Raw genomic sequence first — 21,810 nt, 5'->3', positions numbered from 1 at the left:
TAGCATTCAAAAATATGCTGCTGTCGAGCGCAGTGCATTCGGCAGCATACTTAGACCTGAGTGCGCTGAGTGCACTACATGTTTGTAGTTGATATTGTGCTTTGCAACCAGTTTGTCGTACTTAGTGCTAAATCATACAGTAGAGGATTTGAATGGGTCTTTCCAAAGCCGAGTTCTTGCGCGACAAGGGCCGAAAATGGCACTTCTAAAATATGCCAAAGCAACGCCAAGTCGTGCTAGGGCTGTTGGAATACTTTCAGATCACCAAGACACATAGTGGGTGAGTATGAAGCATGCACGGCTTACAGCAATTCGTACTCGAGTACGATTTATAGTTATCTCGTGCATGCCAATTACAGTCATGCACCCCGTTTTAGGCAGGATGGACTATTTCATAATCACGAGAACACTACTTCTCAAGATCTCTTTGACTTAGTTTTTTGTTCAAAAGCCGATATATTATCCTAGGTTACAAGGTTATAGCAACGCCGAAAACGACGTTGTAGTATGAATTAGAGTCGAAAGTGCCAAAAAGACTGCAAAGCAGAATTCGTTGTCCGTGTGTGCGAGAGGAGCTCACTGTCTTCATTAACTGACTTGCAAACCCAAAGAGGCACCAAAACTACAATGCAATCTGTCGTCCAGCAGAACGTTGCTTGGCTTCGAGAAGAGAGCATGGTTCGACTTGCGTGGTGGCAGTTGCAATTTGCACCTTCACCCAGCAGCTGCAGTCCTGTTGCCATCAGCTGTGAATTTCGCGGTGTGAAAGTGTCGTCGTGCTAAATGACTGTTGCCTTGCGAGGTGGTCCCACTTGACATCGAAGTCCCTCACGTCACCCCTCGCGCCGACGATTTGCCCCCAGCCTTATCCGATACCGGTACATACCTACCCCATCGGTACATGTACGAGTATCAAACCCTCCTGCTGTAAAATCACACCGACAGCGACAACAGCTGAAAACCAAGATTCCGCGCACCTACCGTGCGCTTTGATATTGTACTAGTATTATACATTAACCTTGCACATCTGATTGCATCCGGGTACAACGGATCTATCAGATATAGCAGTGATATCAGGTTGAGAAGTAGATGGTAACGCTACGACCACCACATGAGGAAGCCATAAAGAAACCGAAAAAGACGTGAGAGACGCGAGTGGCTTTACTTTTATCGAGACTGTTGGTGGCGCCCCACCAACTTATTTTTCCTTAGACAACGAGAGTGAGAGCGTCGAGATCGTTTTCTTGAAACAAATGACACACAGGGTAATTTTTATGCTGGTATTAGAACACCCTGATCTTGCTGAAAAGTTGCTGAAAAAACTTCGAAAGCTGATGTCGTGTGTGCGCGAGGAAATACGTCGCGTGCAAGAGGAAAAAGCTACTCAAACATCGATCACGAGCATCTTCTGATCTCGCTAGACAGTATCAAATCTGCCAAATGGGCTATCAGATCTAACTTTTGGCAGGTATCAAATTTACACCATACATTTCGCTGACTACCAAGTCGGTGGATCGACTTCATATCAATGTATCAGCGGTCTCAGGTATCATTTAGTACAGGTTAATCTGTAATAGATAATAGATCAGAGTATCCTGCTTCTGCCGTTCCAGCTGCAGCGCCATCGACGTGTCTTCCACTTGGCAAGCAAGTAAGACTGCCGGCCTCGCATGTCGTGTGCCAGTGATCGCTCTTCGAGATTTGTCAAGCTTTTGTGTTCGACCAGAAACCAGCACCCGATTGCCTCCAAGCTGCGTTCTGGTCGACCAACACCACGGATCCTGAATGCTATCTTTCGTCTGGTCTAGCTTTACCAGGGAGTGCCTGGCAGGCACGCAGCTCTTGCTGTCCGACGACAAAGAACGTGAAAAGCAGTCGCTTTTCTGCAAATTTGACTAGACGAACTTCCGCGATTCCGGCTGGCGCGTAGCTAGTCGAGGCATCAGAGATGCCAAGATGCCAAGACGCCGGCCGCGTAAGCCCGCGGATCAAGAAACTTCGACTGCACCGCAGCCCCTCCTTTCCCCCAGCAGGCTCAGCTCCGAGCAAGATCCTCCTCTGGTCGGTGCGGGTTGGAACAGCAACGCGGGCTTTCTCACTCATTCCTCAATTCGCCACCGCCCTTGCAAGACTCTGATACCTGCAGCGAACAATGGTCGCCATCTTCGTCAAAACCGCGGCGATTGCCGGCGCCGTGCTGGCCGCCACCACTGAGGCGCACAACAAGATGACGCTGCCGCTCCCGACGTGGCCCGACGGGTTCTACGCGCAGAACAGTCCGTCCGGCACCATCGACCCCGCCACCGTGCTGCCCGTGCCGAGTGGCATGTCGTACAACACCGACTCGGCTTCCAACACGGAGGCCTATTGGACGGCCTTCAACGCCAGCACGTACAAGTCGCTCAAGGAGTTGGCGTGGGATTCCCAGACGCTAGCCGATGGCGCCTCGAACGAGTGCGGCTTCTCGGTCGTGGACGGCACGGCTCAGGACCTGCCCGCTGAGGTGCAATGGGACTTCTTCACGGCTTCCACCAGGGCCCGTGCGAGGTATGGTGCGACGACACGCTCGTGTTTGAGAACTGGAACTGCGCCGTGGACTACCCGGAGACTCCCGCCAACCTGCCGTACGACAAGGCCAAGTGCGCCAGCTCGTCGGTGCTCACCTCCTACTGGATCGCCTTGCACACGACTCCGTGGCAGGTGTACACCAACTGCGCGCCTCTGACGGGCGGCTCGGCCTCGACCAACTCGAGTACGAGCACCACCACGAGCAGCTCGAGCGACACAACGGAGACCACTCCGGTCGCCACGACCAAGACGCCTTCCACCACCACTTCTACCAAGACGTCTGCTCCTGTCGCCACCACGGCGACCAAGACGTCTGCTCCTGCCGCCACCACAGCGACCCCCACGGCCACCACTGCTGCGCAGACGACGATCACCTCGACCGAGGCTAGCGCTGAGGAGGGGTCTAGTACGAGCGATGAGGCCAGCACCGACGCTGAGGCTGAGACGGAGGCTCCGGCTCCGTCGACCGACAAGTGCTCGGTTCGCCGTCGTCGTCACTAAGTACGTTGTCCCCCAGCAGTTCATGTTGGAGAACAGTTTGGTGTTGTGTATATGTAAGTGAGAAACAACCTCTTAGAGCGAAATGGAATATATTCACTCCCGTTTTGCGTCGTGTCGAGACTTGTTGAGTTGGTGGTGCGTCTCGATTAACCAAGCATGGATATGCTTGAAGGCGTTTAGTAGCGGCACCATATTGAGCGACCGATTAACCGACCCAGATATGCACGGCACGCTGCCACGGACACCAGAGAACACTGCATTGGCGGCCGCCTCCTGAGGTGGGGGGCATGTCAATAGTCGACAGAGAACGAACCCAACTCCCCCATCGTGCCACTTATCTTATCTCAAGCAGGAAGCCTTGCCCGCTCGACAAGGGAGTGTATGGATCTCGCGATGGGGTCGAGAAGCAGAGACAGTCTTGACCCTTCAAAGGACTCCTTTGCATCTACAGCATGCCGGTTTCTCTCGTGCGATCCCCGGACCACTGATAAGCGGTGCCAGTGCCGGTGCTTCTGCAACATGGCACCTTTACGAATTGGTCACGGTATCGTGCATGGAGAGCAGCAGCAACAACGGGACGACTCCCCGCCTCAAATCCGTCTGGTGCTCCGATAACATGTCATTATAATCACCCATTTCAGCAACGGCCAGTGCAGCGTCGAGCGCGTGCCTTTGAATCGAGGACCGCTCTTGCGTTCCAGCCGTCCGCAGCGCCGCTCCTAGTCCCGCCCCTCTCCTACATAAGCTGAGACTTGAGCGAGTTGCTTTTACATGTACCGACGCTTTCCGCATCGCTGATCTTGTCATTCTACAGTCTCAACTGCTGATCTTGTCATTCGACAAGTATCCACTTAGCTGTTAAAAGCTCCCAAGCTCCGAATCGAGATGATGGTCACCTGCACTAGCGTTTTAGTGGTGGCGGTGGCGCTCATGGCCGCATCGGCCGATGCGCACAGCAAGATGTCGCTGCCCAAGCCTACGTGGATCTACGAGGGCGGCACCAACAGTCCGGCAGGCACAATAGACAGCTCCAACGTGCTGCCGGCGCCTGACGGAATGGGCTACGAGGGAGACCCGCTGTCCAACAATGAGGCGTACTGGACTGCTTTCAACGCCAGCAAGTATACCTCCCTCAAAGAGCTCGTTTGGAAGAACGAGGTGGTGAACACCGACTCGATCTACGGCACCGCCACCATCGAGTGCGGCTTCTCGTGGACCAACGGCACGGCACGCGACTTGCCTGACGAGGTGCAATGGGACAAGCTCACCACGGGCCACGACGGCCCGTGCGAGATCTGGTGTGACGACACGCTCGCGTTCTCGGACCAGAACTGCGCTGTCAACTATCCGGACACCCCGGCCAGCTTCCCGTACGACAAGGCGGCGTGTGAGGGCAAGTCGATGCTGACGGCTATCTGGCTGGCGGTGCACAGCCCGCCATGGCAAGTGTTCACCAACTGCGCCCCACTATCGGGTGCCACGTCAACCAGCAGTGACTCGACGTCTTCGACGGCGAGTTCGACTACTACAACGGCGACTACCGCTACGACCACACCTACTACGACGCCCTCTGCCACCACAAAAGCCCCTGCCACCTCAACAACTTCCTCAAATGGGGGTGAGGCTGCCTCGGAGGCTAGCACTGCCGCTGACTATGACACGGCCTCGGCAGCCTCGGAGGGACGGAGGCTTCAACAACTTCGGCCTCTGCCGACGTGGCTACTACGGAGACGGAAGCACCGGCTACTACCACAACCACCTCCACCACGTCGCCATCGACGACGACAACGACGACGGCTAAGTGCTCGCGCCGTCGCAGCTAATCTGTTTGTAGTTTTTGGAGGAACCCCTCGTCAGAGAACAAATGATGTTTGCGTAACTTGATGTTGAGTCGAATACAGAGCTTGTAAACCACCCGAATGTTGGAACCGCAGGAACGCTGGCTGCACACCCGGAAGGCTCGTGCCGATGCAGCGATTCTGATGGTACCTGTAGCGGTGACTGCTGGATCGCGATGTTCAACAGTAGGCGCCTGCTGTTCTGGCGGTGTGGTCTCCTACCAGGCGGTGGATGACCAAGCAGATCATCCACATGACACGTCTGACTGCTGCTTTTCTAGCTATTAGCGAGCACGTACTCATAAAGGCTTACAACATGCGCGGGTCGGTCAGAGCAGGTTATTTCTCTCTATTATTTTGATTGCAGCAACGGATTCCTACAAATATGAAATCTTGTAGATGTAAAAACGCTAGCTCGATATGAGTGGAGACTCGCGATGCCAACTATTATAATCGTCCTCGTGCGATCTTCATCCATAACGTTAGAGGCACTATACTGTGTGTATTATTAAGATTGTTTCAAGTCTCATCGACGCTCACTAAGATGCATTGTTGCCTTGGGACGCCGTCGCGCTGCCTAGCACCGATCAAAATGATCTCCGGCGAGCTTCGGTCCAACGATAGGTTCGGCCCGAACTTTGGGCGGTGGCCGAGATAAAAATGATGTCAGCACCATGTCATGAACGCTGGATCGGGCTTGAGCTGATCGGCTTCCAGCTGATGCGCCAAAATGCACCTTGTCTATGGTAAATGTATGCCGTCCGTCGGTTCGGCGGGGACGGCACGCACTGCCAGGACCTTCGGCATCCACCTCTGCTACTCATGGCAGAGGTCTGAAGATGGCCAGCTCTGCTTCAGGTCTCACTTCCCAATTTCCGCGAACCAACTCAAGTTCTTCAGCTCTTCCAAGCAACGATTTCAGAATGGTCGCCTCTCTGTCTACGATCCTCGCCACTCTGGTTGCGGCTTATTTAGCAGCTTCCGTCAATGCGCACAGCAACATGATCCTGCCGCTGCCTACGTGGCCGGTGTCGTGGAGCACCAACAGTCCGTCAGGACTGATCGAGGGCGATACCTATCTGCCGGTTCCCGATGGCTTGTCGTACACGACGGACCCGTACGATAACACGGAGGTCTATTGGACCGCCTTCAATTCCAGCAACTATACGTCGCTGCTGGAGCTCGCAAAGGAAACGCAGGTACTTCAAACCATGAGTACATTCGGGACGGCCACTGCAGAGTGCGGCTTCTCACTTGCCAACGGCACAGCGCGTGACCTCCCGGCTGAGGTCGAGTGGAACCAGCTAACATCCTCTCACGAAGGTCCATGCGAGGTCTGGTGCGATGACACGCTTGTGTTCGAAGACTGGAACTGCGCTCTGGACTACACGAGCGACCCAGCCAAACTGCCCTACGACGTTAGCAAGTGCAAGGGTGCGTCCATGCTAACGTCCATTTGGCTGGCGCTGCACGCACTCCCGTGGCAGGTGTACACGAACTGCGCCCCGCTGACCGGAGACCTCAGCAGCTCCGTGGACGCCTCGGCTGTCGATGGAGAGTCCTCCTCGACGACGTCGACTGCAACGACGACTAGTGCGTCTACTGCGGCGGATGCCAGCTTCACCAATGACTATGCAACGTCGGAAGATGCCTCGGCCTCCACGACGTCCAGCACGACTACGACCAGCTCCGTGGCTGCCTCTGCTGCCTCGGAGGACGGCGTTGCAAGCAGCGGCACCACTTCCACAACCTCCTCGGACGAAGACGGCGAATCGACTTCCTCGGAAGCTTCGACCACCACCACCACTACCACTACGGCCCCCACTGCCACTACGGCCGCTCCGACTGCAACGAGCGCCACCTCGTCGGACAAGTGCTCTGTTCGCCGTCGCCGCCGTGACTAACTGGAGCGCGATCGATGCGGTGTGCATGTTACCGGCCCTCTCCGACTGAAACTACATCTACGTGTTTGTGTAGTGAGTTATGGAACAAGTCTGCAAGAATACCGGAGAAGTAAAGCTTTCTTGCTCGTCCGTCAATCCCCGCCTTCTTGTCCTCCAGTACAAATCCTAGTAGCTTATTTTTGTGAGTTAAGTGAGGTTGTATTTCCTTCGATGTCTGAAGTTGCTGCCTAGTTCAGTACATGTGTTCCTGTAGTTGAAGCTGCACGTTTGAGCCAGCCCACATTGTAACTTCGAAAGTTGAGGGCTCGGCGTTGGTGGCACGGATATTGTGCTGTTTCAACCTTCAGCGGCGCATTAACTTGATCGTTTCCCTGGTCCAAGCGGAAAATCGGCCTTCTTGCATGACGATTAGATGATCGTCTTCACACTGCAGAGGCTCTCTAGTGCCCTTCTGGGACCCGGGAGCAGAGCTCGTTCAGCAAGATGTCTACCTTCACATGCCATTCGTAACATTTCTCGTTTCGAGGCTCGGAGTTCGAGCCTCTTTGGTGTGCCAACAATGTCCCCCTACCTCTGTGGCTATCCTGCAACACTAGTCAGTCCTATCAATTCACGCAGCAGCACGATACTGCTGCCCACGTGGCTGGTCGACCAACAGCTTCGTGGCGACAATCAAGGTGACACATTCCTGCCCGTTCCAAGCGGCATGTCGTACTCTACCGACCCTGCCTATTCACTCGCCAGCGGCAAGGCCCGTGACCTACCGGAAGAAGTCGAGCGGAACCAGCTCGCATTATCCCATCAGGGTCCGCGCGAGGTTTGGTGCGACGACACGCTCGTGTTTGAGGACTGGAATTACGCCTTGGACTGCATTGAATGACCCAGTCAAGTTTCCGAATTGCAAGGCCAAGTGCGAGGGCACTTCCATGCTCAGGCTCTACTGGATTGCCCTGCACGGTTTGCCGTGGCAGGTTTACATTAACTGCGGTCTCTTCAGCCACTGCGTCTACCAACCACCGGCGACAACGAGCGACCCCTACGACGACCACCGCAACAAAAACAACAACTACTCAGGCATCTACCGGTACTCATGCCAGTGCTGTCAACGAAAGTGTTTCGGAAGTCGATAGAGACAGAGGCCAACGACGCGGGAACCATGCGCAACTTCGCCTCGTACGTCTGCCGCCGCGTCGACGGATAAGTGCATCGTGCGCCGAAACTAGGTACACTTATGTAGCGCAAGGATGTGGTGACACATCATACATGAAAGTGTCCAGGTCTTCGGTCGTTGTTAGTGCCGAACGTAGAGTACAAGGTGGCTACGCCGGCATTTCACAACCCCGTGTCGTTTCAAGAGTATCGGCGGCGTTTGTCCTGCGTAGAAGCAGTGGCGGATGAGCTCCGTTCCCGCCTTCCAGCCTGAAGGTCTCACCTACTCTATCAAGCGTAGAGGGAGTGCTGCACTGCAACTTGCAGTGCAACCGGCTCCACTCTGCATTGTAGAGTCCTGTATCCGTCAGTCTGACGGATTAGCGCTGAACAAGCTGATGAACAGGTAACCAGCCGGTCTGCAGGAACTTTCAGACCCGCCTCACGAACAAGTCATCGGAGTATAGTACAGTACGCCAAGGCTTCATTGCCGTGTGCTCGACGTCGAATCGACTGGAGCTCGAGGCCAGCGACAATTACATGTGCGTACATGAAGATCAGAACCTAGCTTGCCGTAGAAATGCATGCCGACCAGGTTGGCACGGGGCTTCAGCTTTGCGATGCCTACATGTACAAATCTCTTGTGTCGCCGACCAGGCACCACGCACAGCAAAGCGTCGAGCTCTTCCCCGTCCCCGCCGAATCCAGGCGACGAAAAAGGCACAAAAGGGGCAGATTAGCACGAAGTTCGTGACACGAACAGAGCAAATAAGCTTCAAGCTCCCGCCGGTCCTCGATCGCTGCTCATTTCGGAATCTCCCTCGTTGCTCCTTCAATTCGTCGCTATGGTTTCGTCCTCGTTCGTTGTGTTGGCAATGGCCGCTTCGGTGCTGGCTGCCCAAACTGAAGCCCACAGCTACATGACCGACCCGATGCCTACGTGGTCGGTTGGATACCCGACGACCAACTACGCCGGCCTCATCGATGGCCAGGACTACCTGCCGTGCCCGGACGGCATGTCGTACGGCGGGACCCCCGAGGGCAATACGGATGCCTACTGGACGGCCTTCAACGCTAGCAAGTACACGTCGCTCAAGAACCTCGCGGACAAGACCATGGTGCTCCAGTCACTGAACCCGTTCGGCAAGGCCACCGCCGAGTGCGGCTTCTCTCTCCCGAATGGTACGGCGCGCAACCTGCCTGCCGAGGTGCAATGGCACGACTTCGGCCTCTCGCACCAGGGACCTTGTGAGGTCTGGTGCGATGACAAGCTGGCCTTCATGGATCAGAACTGCGCGCTCAACTACCCGGAGGTTCCTGCTTCGCTTCCCTACGACGTAGACGTGTGCGCGGGTGCGTCCATGATGCAGTCGTACTGGATCGCGCTGCATGGCCTCCCGTGGCAGCTTTACCTCAACTGCGTGCCGCTTACGGGCAAGTTGAACAGCACCGCCAACAACGTGGCCGGTGACAGTGACTCCGCCAAGACCCCTACTGCGACAACGTCTACTGTCACGGAAGTTCCTACTTCCGTTACGGAGGCCCCAACTACGTCGACCACTACGACGGACGCACCGGAAACCACTACTACGGATGCACCCGAGGCTACGACTCCGGAGGTGACCCCGGAGACCCCGGCACCGACTCCGGCCACCCCCACAGCTACGGAACCTACCACTCAGAACGACGAGGTTTCCACCGGCGCAAAATGCAGCCGCCGTCGTAAGTAAAATCAGCTGCAGTAGTTCAGTAGCGTTTAGTGTGCTGTCCAACTTGATGTATGCGTTCAATCTAAAGTGCAACTACCGGTAGTAGCTGTCAAAGTCAAGCGTACATGTATTAATACTATTAACTTGCTTCGTTGCACCAACGAATCCGGTAGCCACGCCTTCCATCCCGGCAGATGAAACTCTTTAGAGGCTGCGCTGCTTCCGGTATAATGCATCGCTCAACTGCCGAACGTCATCAACTTGCTGAGCAAGAGTGGGTGGTCCTCGTCTTTCCGTACGCTCCTGTGAATCGCTAAAGGTCCGAGCTGCTATGAATGCAGTGGAAAGAAGGGAATGAGGCGCAAGAAATGCTGGGCAATCCGTACACATCACGCATCCAAGGCCTGCTTCATGTTGTGTTTCCTTTACCGGTTCGTATTCGACGATGACATTGTTCTTCTTTCGGCTTTCCATCGCCAACACGAGTCGTGTCGTGTTACACGACACAAAATATTGTACAACGTGCGTTTTCCTTCAATGACTGCAAAAGAGCTTTGCAAACGTATCGCACTCACTTTTAATATACTAGTACAGTACAGTGTACAGAGTTCCCCGGCAAAGGGAGAAAGGTGGGACCAATAAAGACTGCGAGGTTACAAGATTAGCACAGGAATTCATCTGGAGCCAATTGCACTGCATTATTCCGAACTACACGACTAATAGCAAAGCATGTGTGCAACCTGCATGCAACCATGCTTCCCGCAAGACCAGTAAATGTAACTTAGATCAGTATAGCATTGCGGTAGCAAGAGCAAATCTTCTGCAGATCCGTACTATCTGTGCAAGGTAAATTGCTGCACGCAATCCTCCCTTTGCCGGGGAACTCTGTAACTACATGTAGTATCCTGTAAGCTTAGCTTGAACTGCCGATCCCCTTGCAGGCACGCAGTTGAATTATCCGCCGCTCAGCTTTTACTTGTTACCATGAAACCCACGCTATTTTGACACCCCGTAATACAGCACTCAACATTCATGTTTTATTATTTACTGGCAGTATGAACGACGCGCTACATACCTGCTTCACACACATACAATCTCCGCTTCTTTCAATCGCCACCACTCTCCAATAGGTAGCTTTCACGGAATGGACAGCTAGCTAGCCACGGATGCGTCGGGAGCACTTGTTCGTTGTCGATGATGCCTCACCAGCAATGTTGCTGTCTTCCGTTGCTGGTGTCGACGCCGGAGTGGCAGTTGTGGCCGTAGGTGTGGTAGCGCCAGAGGTGGTCTCTTGGCCGTTGCTTGTAGCTGTAGGGCTCGCCGTCGTTGGCGTCGGAGTCCTGGTAGTTGGCGCAGGTGTCTTGGTGGTGGTGGTCGTCGACGATGTAGAGGTAGAGGTAGAACCGGATTTCGCCCCACCAGTGCCGCCGTTGATGTTGACACAGTTAACTGAGAGCCCACAAAGGAGGAACGAGTTAGTTTCGACACGTGGGCACCAAAAGTCAGCAAAACTTACTGTAGACTTGCCACGTTGCACCGTGCATTGCGACCCAGTAGAAGGTAAGACGCTTGGCGTTCTTGCAGACTGAAGAATCGATCGGTACAGGAGCCGCGCCCTTACCCGAGGCAGGAGTATACGTCACCTGGCAGTTCATATCTTGCTGGGCCTGGTTGCCGTCGCACCACGTTTCGCAAGGCCCCATGTGCACGAAACCTTCGTCCAGTGTGAGGTCGTCGTTCCGGCCCCAGTAAATGGTATCGTTGAGCGCGCCGTAGCTCGTTTGGGCGGGGTCGGAGAACCCGCAAGAGGCCGTGGCGTCGTCTGCAACCAGCACTTGATTGTCTTCGATCATCGCCTTGACGCTTTTGTACGACGATTTCTTGAGGTTCTCGACGAAGGACGCCACATTGACTGTGGGGTCCGTGTTGAACGTTCCGTCCGGGAAGAGCTTGTTGCTGTCGATGGTCGACGAATACTGCGTTTTGTCGATGTTGACACTGATAAACTTGGCCAGAGGCTGAACCAGGTATCCGTGGCCAACCACCTGCTGTGAGCTCTGGGCTGCGAACAGCAAGAGGGACGCCAAACCGGTGCAGGACAGCTTCATTTTCTTTTCTTTCTTCAACGTGTGGGGTGCCACTTACTGCGCGTTTTAGTCAATGCAGTTGGAATCTCAATCTCCGCTGATCGGAGACCTGCGGACTTGCAAATTGCAGCGAAAAACCCCGTGGGCAAGTCTGATGCCAGCTGGTTTCGACGCGAGTCGAATGGTACAGCGCACGGGCTGCCTTCGTGCAAAGTTTTGCCGAGGATATGTGTTTTGCCTTTACAGCCTCACCGAGCAATGCTCACTGAGCATTGCTCAGCAAGGTTTGCTGTCTTTACCTCGGTACTTTACTGCGACAAGCGTTCGTGTATCCTACATGCGCTGTAATACATGTACCATAGTACATGGCGTGTCTTGTACAGTGTACTTCGAAGTATCTGCCAGCTGCGCACGCTGTGCCGACAGTACGTGTATTATAAGAAGTTGCCATCCTTGCGGCGAACCTATGCGTCGATTTCAAGAGCAACCTTATCAAAAGAGATTGACGAGGGGAAAAGTGTTCAAGACGATTACACTACATTTGGTACGCAACAAGTGGCTACATGTGTAGCTCGAACTACGGATACGATCTCACGGATACGATCTCAGTGACGGAAGCCGAAGCTGTTGCCGCCACCAGAGAAATTGTTGCCCCAGCCGCCGCCAGTGGTGCCTTGGCCAGGAGATACTGTGCCAGTCGTGGCTTGGAGATCGCTGCTGCCGGTGGTGGACGTGCTCGACCATTGTCCCTGCGACGTGCCGGTCGACGAGCTGGTAGTCGATGCCGTTGACCAGCCACCGGTGGTGGTGGAGCCCGTGGAAGGTGTCGATGCCCACTGGTTTGAAGCTGACGCGGTGCTTCCAGTAGTCGCCGTCGCCCCTGAGCCTGTCGAACTGGTGGTGGTGGTGGTTGACGTCGACGGTGCTGTCGTGGTTGTTGTAGAGCTGGTAGACGTCGAGTCCGTCGTTGGAGCAGTCGTCGTTGTGGTGGTGGAAGTCGAAGTTGTCGACGACGAGGCGGAGCTGGCGGTGGCAGTAGCAGTGGTTGTACTGGGCGTCGAAGTGGTTGTACTGGGGGTCGAGGTTGTCGAGGTAGTCGAGCTCGTGCTGTTGGAAGTTGTGGTGCTGGTTCCAGAGCTGGCACCTGACACAGCGTATGAGGACGTTGCACCAGTAGACGTTGTCGTTTCCAGGGGCGCACAGTTGACGTACACCTGCCAGGTCGACGAGTGCAGCGCCAACCAGTAGAACGTCAGCGTGCTGGTACCCAGGCAGGCATCGCGGTCGTACGGCAGTTCAGCAGGAGCCGAGGTGTAGTCGGCAGCGCAGTCGTCGTCGTGGAACACACGGACGTCGTCGCACCAGACCTCACAGGGACCTTCGTGCGAGGACGTAAAACCTTCGGTAGACGAGTGCGACCACTCCACGTACTCGGCCGGAAGAGCCTGAGCCGTCTCGTCGGGGTCGCAGGAGCCACAAGTGAGCGTAGCGTCCGTGACGGTGACGGTGGCCAAGCCAGTGATGAGATCCTTCAGCGACGTGTAGCTGCTGGACGCGAAGGCTGTCGTGAAGGCGGCCGTGTTGTCTGCAGGCGATCCTGAGAAGGTGCCGCTGAACCCGGACGCCGACGACTCGATGGTAGCGATGAACTGCGTGTTGTCCGTGGACGAGAGGAAGGTCACGGCCGGATCCGTCAGGTAACCATGACCGCTTGTCGTAGCGACCAGCATTGCAGCCGCTAGCATCGACCGAAGGCGCGTTTGGGAGAGAGCCATGACCGCTGGATAAGAAGATTTAGCTCGACTGTCGGCAAATTGAGAAGTGATGCCTGTCGAGGCTCACCAAACGAGCAAAGGGCGAAGGCAATCGGATTCTGGTGGGATCAATGCAGTAGAAGCGGATTCGAGGATGTCTGTAGGTGCTTTCGTTGAAGAGACTGATTCCAGTCGTGGTTGGGGCGAGGCCGTATCTTGCAGTCGAGGATACTTCTAGATGCCGCTACGCTTCTTCATGCAGAGGATATGACAAGGTTAGCTGACGTGAGCGCCTTCGTGCTGGTAGACGAAAGTAAACGAAGTTTAAGGATGAGGGCAGCACCGCTGCTGTTTTCACTGCAAACGCTTGGCAAAGTGGATGGACACGTTTGAGTAACCTGAGTAAAGAGTGCTGCAGCAAAGTTTGGATGACACCGATGGTACACAACATTGTATTCTGTGGAAGCATTCAACAGCTTCAGAAGACGGTAAAACACTAACACGCATGAGGCGACAGACCTCTCTCTACTTGCTCTCTCATCTACTGGCGCATACGGCGTCGATGACGAACAGAGCACTTGTCCGAGCCGGAGGTCGCAGTCGTTGCAGTAGGCGTGGCCGTAGTTGCTTCCGGTGCATCGGTCGTTATGGTCGTCGGGGCCCCGTCGTAGTAGAGCCGTCACTCGAGGCGTCCGGGGTGCCAGCCGAAGCGTCCGAAGTAGCCGTAGTGCCGCCCGCCGAGGCACTGGTGCTGCCGGTGTAGCTAGCTTCGCCCGCCGTCTCTGAGTCGTTTGTGGTAGGAGTGGCGGTCGTGGCGGTAGGAGCTGTGGTCGTAGTTGAGGTGGCCGAAGACGAGGAAGAAGACGTTGACGAGGCGGTCGTTGTGGCGGTGGAGGTCGTGGACGAGCTGCCGGCTCCGCTGCCGGGGATCGTGATGTCGGCGCACGTCGGGTACGTCTGGTTGGCGATGTTTGAGTGCCAATAGAACTGCAGGGCGCAGTCGCCGGCGTTCTCGCAGCCGGTGACATTGGTGGGGATGGTGGCCGTGACCGTGAAGGTGCCCGCCGAGCTGGCGAAGTCGCTGAAGTACTCGATCTGCGTGTCGCGGTTGTACGTGATCTTGCCGACCGAGTCGGTGCTGGGCTTGACGATGTTCAGCTCCATGTAGCCCGGGTGCGGTGCCTGGATGTAGTACTCGACGTTGAACTTGGTGCCAGCTTTGATCGCCGTCACGTTGTTCTCGGACTCGTAGACGAGGCCCCGACACCCGTTGTAGATGTTGAACGTCTCGGCCGCGGGCTCACCGGCCTGGCCGCGCTGGCTCAGGTTTTCAATGGGGGCCCACTCCAGCTCGTCGTCGCCAGCGCCCTTGAGTCCGTACAGGCAGTCCTCACGGTACTTGGCCGTGATCGGGCGGTAGGACGGCACCAGCATTTGGCCGTGAGCGTCCACGGTGCTGGCCAGCATGATGGCCGTTCCGGCCGCAGTGCAGAAGAAAGCGGGCTTCATGCTTCGTCGGATTTTACAGGAGGGCAGCGGGTAGCGAGTGCAAAACGGAAATGGATGTCCGTGGAGGAGACCCCGCGGCTTGAATCGCCCAAGACGCAGTCTCTTGCTGGTAACTGGCATGATCATTGAGAAGGGCAGATGCTACGTCGGACTTCAGCCAGCCCAGCTGTACCCCGTTATACATTATACTTGGTGTTTGCATGCTATGGAATGCCCCCACAGCGAGACTCACGACGATAGCATCTCTGAGATCGGGCATGTATCATGAACGACGTTCTCTCTCCATGCTAACCGATTGCAGTAAACGTACGTACAGCATTCTGGAGGGTTCGTTTTGCTGTCGGTGCAGTCCGCACCCGCAGATTCTCGAACTTCTTTGCGAAGCTTAAGCGTGGCATTTGCAGACGGACGCTGGCTTTCAAAACCGAGCCTCCTGCCGACAGCCGGATTCAAATCGTGGTGGCGAGGTGCGAACGCTATCTTCGGTCGTCGTTGGCGCGCAACGCTATTATATTATAGGGTGCACCGCGGCGAAAACCCTCAGACGATGGAGAAGGTTTTGCCGTAGCGTTGGTCCTCATCAAGCAAAACACACGCGTGTTTCGTCGTTTTAACGTGTACAGATCTATTGAAAACGCTACGCACACCAAGATCTACTTTACTTCTCAGCCGCATTGCCTACACTCGTCGCTGTCGACGCGTGCACTTCTCCGGAAGAGTAGAGGAGTCCGACGGTGCCTGCGTCTTCGCAGCGTTGGCAGGAGAACTTGTCGATGGTGCGGTCGTCGCTGTAGGTGAGCTCGTTGTAGCCGCTGGGGCTACCGTCGTGCCTGTCGGTGTCGCCGTCGTGGCAGCCGGAGCCGCCATACTCGTCGACTCCCCACTCGACCCGCTGCCGGTCACCACGATGTCGGCGCACGTCGGGTACGTCTGGCTCGCCAGGTCCGAATGCCAGTAGAACTGCAGCGCGCAGTCGCCTGCCGACCCGCACCCGATCACGCTCGTGGGGATCGTGGCCGTCGTGCTCGTGTTGCCGCCCGATGTCTCGGCGAACGGGTCGATGGTGAGCAGCTCGGCCACCGACTCGTAGGTGATGGTGCCGCTGCTGTCGGTGCTGGGTTTGACGACGCTGAGCACCATGGTGCCGGGTGAGGCGCCTGGATGACCCACTCGACGTCGAAGGACACACCGGCCGTGAGCTCCGTGACGGTGTTGTTGGTCTCGTAGACGGTTCCTCTGCACCCGTTCATGATGTTGAAGGTGTCGGCGGCTGGTCGGTCGGCCTGCGCTCTGCTGCTGAGCAGCTCGACAGGTGCGTACTGCAGCTCTTGGTCTCCTGCTCCGCTGAGCGCTCCGCAGTCGGCTCGGTACTGTTGTGAGATCGGTCGCGGCGTGGGGTTGGTCATTTGTCCGTGTGCGTTGACGGAGCTGGGCGCGGCTGCAAGGAGCACCGCCATGATGGCCGCCGTGAACGATGGGAAGGCGGTGGGTTTCATGATGGAGTCACTTGGTTGGTTGGTTTTGCGTTGCAAGGTGTGTGGTTCGAGGTAAGTTGAATTGTGAGACTTGTCGAGGGGAAATTCATGGTGTTCAAGGACCGGTTGCTGCCTTCGTTTCGGGCATCGTTCTCAGTGATCTTGAGTTGATGCCAATATGGCTTCGAGAATACACTTGAATGAGCAACCACGCGTGCCTTTCTGTGGGTTGCGGGCTCGCTGGTCTCCGACCACTGAAACCCCGCTTGAATGAGCAGCCAACTGTGATCCCTGCTGTTTTGCCCGAACAAGTACGCCGGATTGAGATGCCTGAAGCAAGTCCGAGTGAACATGGCAACCGTCTGCGGAAATCGCATCGAATCCACATTTTACGATAAGTGGCCAGGGACGAACCGAAATCTGGAAAGCGGTTCACTGCCATCACTGACCCGAGCCTTGTCGAGCCACCGACTCGGCGAATTCCGTCCAGAGTGAAAACGATGTTCGAGTGAAATCCAGACTTACCGCGCCGGGTATTCACTTGCAGCCGGAGGGCCGCCCGGATAGTCGTCCGAAGCAACTAACGTTACCAAACAGACGCCGCGACGTGCCAGTCAAATCAGATACTTTCAACGGCCGACCAACCGGCTGGCCACGAAAACGTATGCCCTGTCGATGAAGCGCGTACGCACGGAAGACTGTCCGACACGACGTCATTCGTGCGTCCTGCTGCCGAGTCTGATCCTAGCGGTGTTCTTGTCATCTCGGCGTTGCCCCGACAGCACTAAAGAAACTCCTGTGGATATCCTCACAACGCAATTTGCTCGGTCAAGTCCACGAGTCGCGCACACCACACACGAAATATGGCAAGCTCCAAGTTGTACTGCACCGCTATGGTGGGGGTGGCGGCCCTGTTTTTCAGCGGCGTGGATGCACACGGCCACCTGGGTCTGCCAGCAGTGACCTTCCCGAACTCCGTCGATAACACCCAATTCATCGCCACGATCGAGTCCAGCACCTCGGGCTTTTCGGGCTCGTTCAGCGGGTCGCCAGCAGCGAACACCGAGGCATTCTGGACGGCATTCAACTCGAGCAAATACTCCTCGATCAAGGAGTTCGTGACGGACTTGGGCCAGATCGTGGCCGATGGCGCCAACATTGAGTGTGGACTCACCGATCCAAATGAAACCCCGCAGCCGATTCCGGACGAGCTGGAGTGGACTCACTCGGACACGGAAGGCTTCACTTCCTCTCATGAGGGCCCTTGCGAAGCCTGGTGTGATGGCACTCAAGTGTTCCACGACACCGACTGTGCGGCGCACTTCACCACTGCTCCGGCAAAGATGCCCTACGACCAGGCAGGGTGCTCGGGTGCGAGTCGCCTGACGTTCTACTGGTTGGCTTTGCACTCGTCTACCTGGCAAGTGTACGTTAACTGCGCTGCCCTTGAAGGCGGCAGTGGCTCGTCCTCGCCTTCTCAATCGAACTCTACCAGCAGCGGATCCACGGGGCAATCTGACACCCCGACGGTAACCACTGCGACGCCCGAGTCTACAACCGCCACGCCGACACAGACGACTGCGGCACCTACAGTTACCACTGCAGCACCGAGCAGCAGTAGCTCTGTCGCTGGCGAGGAGGATGAGGAAGACTGTGGTTCGCTCGACGTTGCTGGTAGTGACGAGGAGGACGAAGACTGCGGATCTCTTGATGTCGCGGGGAGTGACGACGACCAGGTCGCTGGCGACGCTGACACGGATGAAGAAGACTGCGGGTCACTAGACGTCGCTGGCAGCGAAGACGAGGAAGACTGCGGGTCACTGGATGTCGCTGGCAGCGAAGACGAGGAAGACTGCGGGTCTCTAGATGTCGCTGGAAGCGAGGATGGCGAAGATTGCGGCTCACTTGACGTTGCAGGAAGCGCTGTCGAGAGCACCACTCTTTCGGAGTCGTCGCTCAATTTCGACGACATTGCAGGCAGCTACACCAGTGCCAAGGTCCAGCCTCAAGAGCAAAACTAGATCATGCGCTCCCCGAGGCACCTCATGTAACCGTGTATCGTCTAGCGTATTTACTGTCATGTAAGTGTTTGAGCTGCTATATAATGCGATCGAAGCAGGTCAACAACATTCATTATCCGCTCCGCCTTAAAGTCAACGCTCAACTATGTAGGAATGAATCCTCTCATGAAAAAATTATGGACGTCATTCGAGCATCAATCTGGCCCAGGAACACCCCGAGGACTCTAGTGAGCTTGCATTTCATCCTCCCCAAAAGCAGCGAGATCTGGTTACTTGTTCAGTAGTGCAACATAAACTTCGGAGCGCCGTTATCGGTACTATAATAGCACTCTCAAGCCACACGTGCTGCCTTCCTTTTTTGTTGTCAGCTGAATCCAACCCTCGCTTCCATGATGGAACTTCCATCCGATGCTAGCTATCTTTCTCGATGGCACCCGTACAAAGAGGCTTGATTGCCTCCGATCGAATCTCATCGACACTAAACCGCTGCCGTGAATCTTCTTCCCATCGTTCACGGCGGCCATCATGGCGGTGCTCCTTGCAGCCGCGCCCAGCTCCGTCAACGCACACGGACAAATGACCAACCCCACGCCGCGACCGATCTCACAACAGTACCGAGCCGACTGCGGAGCACTCAGCGGAGCAGGAGACCAAGAGCTGCAGTACGCACCTGTCGAGCTGCTCAGCAGCAGAGCGCAGGCCGACCGACCGGCCGCCGACACCTTCAACATCATGAACGGGTGCAGAGGAACCGTCTACGAGACCAACAACACCGTCACGGAGCTCACGGCCGGTGTGTCCTTCGACGTCGAGTGGGTTATCCAGGCGCCTCACCCCGGCACCATGGTGCTCAGCGTCGTCAAACCCAGCACCGACAGCAGCGGCACCATCACCTACGAGTCGGTGGCCGAGCTGCTCACCATCGACCCGTTCGCCGAGACATCGGGCGGCAACACGAGCACGACGGCCACGATCCCCACGAGCGTGATCGGGTGCGGGTCGGCAGGCGACTGCGCGCTGCAGTTCTACTGGCATTCGGACCTGGCGAGCCAGACGTACCCGACGTGCGCCGACATCGTGGTGACCGGCAGCGGGTCGAGTGGGGAGTCGACGAGTATGGTGGCTCCGGTTGCCACGACGGCGATACCACAGCAACAACTAAACCACCGAATTTGACGATTCCCTCATCGAGTTCGGACTCTGTGGCTGTAGATAACGACGAGAATTGTGTGTCGTTATACTTTGCTGGCACATGTGAGCCACAGTCTTCGTCATATCACTACATGACGTTACTGGCAACGAAGAAGATAAAGCCGCTCTCGAGGCCTCGGCGACCTGAGTAGGCGTCAAGGAGGAGGCCGTGTAGACGAAGGTCTTGCTCCCGTTGTCGACGTGGCTTTCTCTGGTTACCGATTGAGCGTACGCGTCGCGCGTGCAGTGAATAGTCGTTGTCTCTGTGTGGACCAGCTCGAGCATTCGCGCTTATTGCTGCTGGCTGCCTCAAACTTGGCATGCCCTAAGGGCAGCCCTTGGGGTGCAATGCTGTACGCCATTTACCGCATACCCAGCTGGTTCAATGATCTGGTGCTGTCCACAGTGTGGCGGCACGCGTGTCGGAGAAGCTTTACCCCACGTCAGTCTGGTCTGGCTGCAATCCAAGCCTGGTCGAGTCGAGCGTCAAAGGTGTCGCGTAGCTCCAAAGCCATCCATCGCGCTGCGAGGCCTTACAGCACTGGCGGTAAGCTGAAAACAGCAACCTTGGCCGCCAAGTTGGCGGGGAATGTACCGACAGACACAGGTCAACTGCATGATGCGATACGACCACTGTACACGATTAAAAGACATGTGGATTAATACACACATGTATTAAAATACACAACGGCCAACTGTTATAAGAGCTGGCAGCTGAGCCTGAGCGCCGCAAGCAGCGGTCTGTAATCGCTTAGGCAGGCTTGTCCTTACTGTACAGGTATCATCGAGGCGCCGTGCTTCCGTCGTGACGGACTTGAGCCTCTCAAGTCTTTCTCTGATCCCGATACATCCTCCAGCCGACGAGCATCCTCTGGTCTGTTCGGAGGTACAGCTCTTCAAAAACACGAGATACACATACCCTAGACAACCCCTTCTTTAGCGATATCTTTCAATTTATTATTCCCGTCTAAAGGTACTCTTATTCCAAATATCCCTGAAGAGAGGGCAACATAACTACTTCCTTTCAGCGAGAACTCTGCGGCGTAACTGACCCGGAACCGGTTGCAGATGGCGATGAGGTTGGCTCAAGTGCACAAGAAGAAATGATGCCTGGGAAGGAGGTGGATCCTGAAGCAATTAAAAGACGTCTAATGTGGATCGATACGCTGCTCATTCGTGCGGGTACTACATGTTGTCAGATAGGACGCAGAGCGAGATGCAACATACATTCCGTGAAAAATTAGACAGGGTGAAGACTTCTTTGGGGCGTCCTGTATGGAAACTTTACCGATTTCGTGCTCCTTTATGGATGAGATGGGGTAAGCATTGGGATGGAGAAGAGTTTGCTGGACGTCCTGTACAGGGGAGATAGAAGAACATTGTTTCCAAAAGTCACACGCTTTTTCATATTCCTGTTGAGAATGTATCCCAGGTCTACTACGGATGAGTCTGCTCACACCGCAGCTGGTTTCGCGCACCACCAGATCAGCGTGATCCACCCACAGCCCTTCTCTCGCCGACACTCCCTCTACGCATGTAGAGACGCGATGGCCAACGTCAGCGCTCGTTCAGAATATCCGGGACCGACACGACAAGCTTCCAGTTATCCCTTCGGTCGACAGATTACCACAGGCCGTTCATCGTGAAGTCCACGACGTGGACGGCCAGCCGTGGAGTCCATGGATTCCCGACTCGGGCTTCCTCGATCTGATCTCTCGGCTCTCGGCGATTCGTCACGCAAGCACACGCGTCAATCTCGGGGGCTTTGGCGCGATCTGCACTGCAGATTCTGCACACTGTCCGGAGCCAGGCGTTCGGCGGCACCACCTGGATTCGGTAGGTCCGCCCGCGCTTTACATCCCCCGCCGTACAAAATACACCGAAAACTGGCAAAATATTATAAAAATGCGCGCAAAAAGACTATAAAAGAGCTGTTCGAGCGCCCACCAAAACCGTTGCCTGACAGGGTCATCAAGCGCAGCAGAGGTGCGAGGTCATGTTAGTCGATGCCGCTTTGCTGTTCGCGCGTGGCTATTCTGCCGCTCCATGGATGGCCACCCCACTCCCCCCGAGCAATGGCCGACGCTCGTTTCATAGTGCAATT

The 21,810-nt window shown here is 55.8% G+C and overlaps 9 protein-coding genes across 9 annotated transcripts; 5 read left to right on the top strand and 4 right to left on the bottom strand.

Annotated features, from left to right (window-relative positions):
* Positions 1-2,152: 2,152 nt before the first annotated feature.
* KRP23_14908 (uncharacterized protein) lies at positions 2,153-3,069 on the top strand (the record flags this gene model as incomplete). The annotated part of the gene is made up of 2 exons (XM_067885786.1): positions 2,153-2,503; positions 2,578-3,069. The coding sequence occupies 2 exons, from the start codon at positions 2,153-2,155 to the stop codon at positions 3,067-3,069; spliced, it is 843 nt and encodes a 280-aa protein (XP_067737064.1).
* A 3,468-nt stretch (positions 3,070-6,537) lies between these two features.
* KRP23_14907 (uncharacterized protein) lies at positions 6,538-6,838 on the bottom strand (the record flags this gene model as incomplete). Its single annotated transcript, XM_067885785.1, has 2 exons — positions 6,538-6,695; positions 6,769-6,838. 2 exons carry the CDS (start codon positions 6,836-6,838, stop codon positions 6,538-6,540), a joined length of 228 nt encoding a protein of 75 aa, XP_067737063.1.
* A 1,967-nt stretch (positions 6,839-8,805) lies between these two features.
* On the top strand, positions 8,806-9,690 carry KRP23_14906 (uncharacterized protein; the record flags this gene model as incomplete). The annotated part of the gene is made up of 2 exons (XM_067885784.1): positions 8,806-9,142; positions 9,302-9,690. 2 exons carry the CDS (start codon positions 8,806-8,808, stop codon positions 9,688-9,690), a joined length of 726 nt encoding a protein of 241 aa, XP_067737062.1.
* Positions 9,691-10,825: 1,135 nt separating this feature from the next.
* On the bottom strand, positions 10,826-11,777 carry KRP23_14905 (uncharacterized protein; the record flags this gene model as incomplete). The annotated part of the gene is made up of 2 exons (XM_067885783.1): positions 10,826-11,118; positions 11,186-11,777. 2 exons carry the CDS (start codon positions 11,775-11,777, stop codon positions 10,826-10,828), a joined length of 885 nt encoding a protein of 294 aa, XP_067737061.1.
* A 445-nt stretch (positions 11,778-12,222) lies between these two features.
* On the top strand, positions 12,223-13,004 carry KRP23_14904 (uncharacterized protein; the record flags this gene model as incomplete). The annotated part of the gene is made up of 2 exons (XM_067885782.1): positions 12,223-12,300; positions 12,375-13,004. The coding sequence occupies 2 exons, from the start codon at positions 12,223-12,225 to the stop codon at positions 13,002-13,004; spliced, it is 708 nt and encodes a 235-aa protein (XP_067737060.1).
* A 1,151-nt stretch (positions 13,005-14,155) lies between these two features.
* On the bottom strand, positions 14,156-15,019 carry KRP23_14903 (uncharacterized protein; the record flags this gene model as incomplete). Its single annotated transcript, XM_067885781.1, has 1 exon — positions 14,156-15,019. The coding sequence occupies one exon, from the start codon at positions 15,017-15,019 to the stop codon at positions 14,156-14,158; it is 864 nt and encodes a 287-aa protein (XP_067737059.1).
* A 678-nt stretch (positions 15,020-15,697) lies between these two features.
* KRP23_14902 (uncharacterized protein) lies at positions 15,698-16,515 on the bottom strand (the record flags this gene model as incomplete). Its single annotated transcript, XM_067885779.1, has 2 exons — positions 15,698-16,133; positions 16,190-16,515. 2 exons carry the CDS (start codon positions 16,513-16,515, stop codon positions 15,698-15,700), a joined length of 762 nt encoding a protein of 253 aa, XP_067737058.1.
* Positions 16,516-17,169: 654 nt separating this feature from the next.
* KRP23_14901 (uncharacterized protein) lies at positions 17,170-18,515 on the top strand (the record flags this gene model as incomplete). Its single annotated transcript, XM_067885778.1, has 2 exons — positions 17,170-17,213; positions 18,173-18,515. The coding sequence occupies 2 exons, from the start codon at positions 17,170-17,172 to the stop codon at positions 18,513-18,515; spliced, it is 387 nt and encodes a 128-aa protein (XP_067737057.1).
* Positions 18,516-19,091: 576 nt separating this feature from the next.
* KRP23_14900 (uncharacterized protein) lies at positions 19,092-19,691 on the top strand (the record flags this gene model as incomplete). The annotated part of the gene is made up of 1 exon (XM_067885777.1): positions 19,092-19,691. One exon carries the CDS (start codon positions 19,092-19,094, stop codon positions 19,689-19,691), a length of 600 nt encoding a protein of 199 aa, XP_067737056.1.
* Between the last annotated feature and the right edge of the window lie 2,119 nt (positions 19,692-21,810).

The sequence above is a fragment of the Phytophthora ramorum genome, assembly GCF_020800215.1.
Source record: "Phytophthora ramorum isolate Pr-102 chromosome Unknown Phyram_PR-102_s0023, whole genome shotgun sequence".
Lineage (NCBI taxonomy): Eukaryota > Oomycota > Peronosporomycetes > Peronosporales > Peronosporaceae > Phytophthora > Phytophthora ramorum.
The sequence above is the reverse complement of the archived record's forward strand: the minus strand, read 5'-3'. Positions and strand labels throughout refer to the sequence as shown.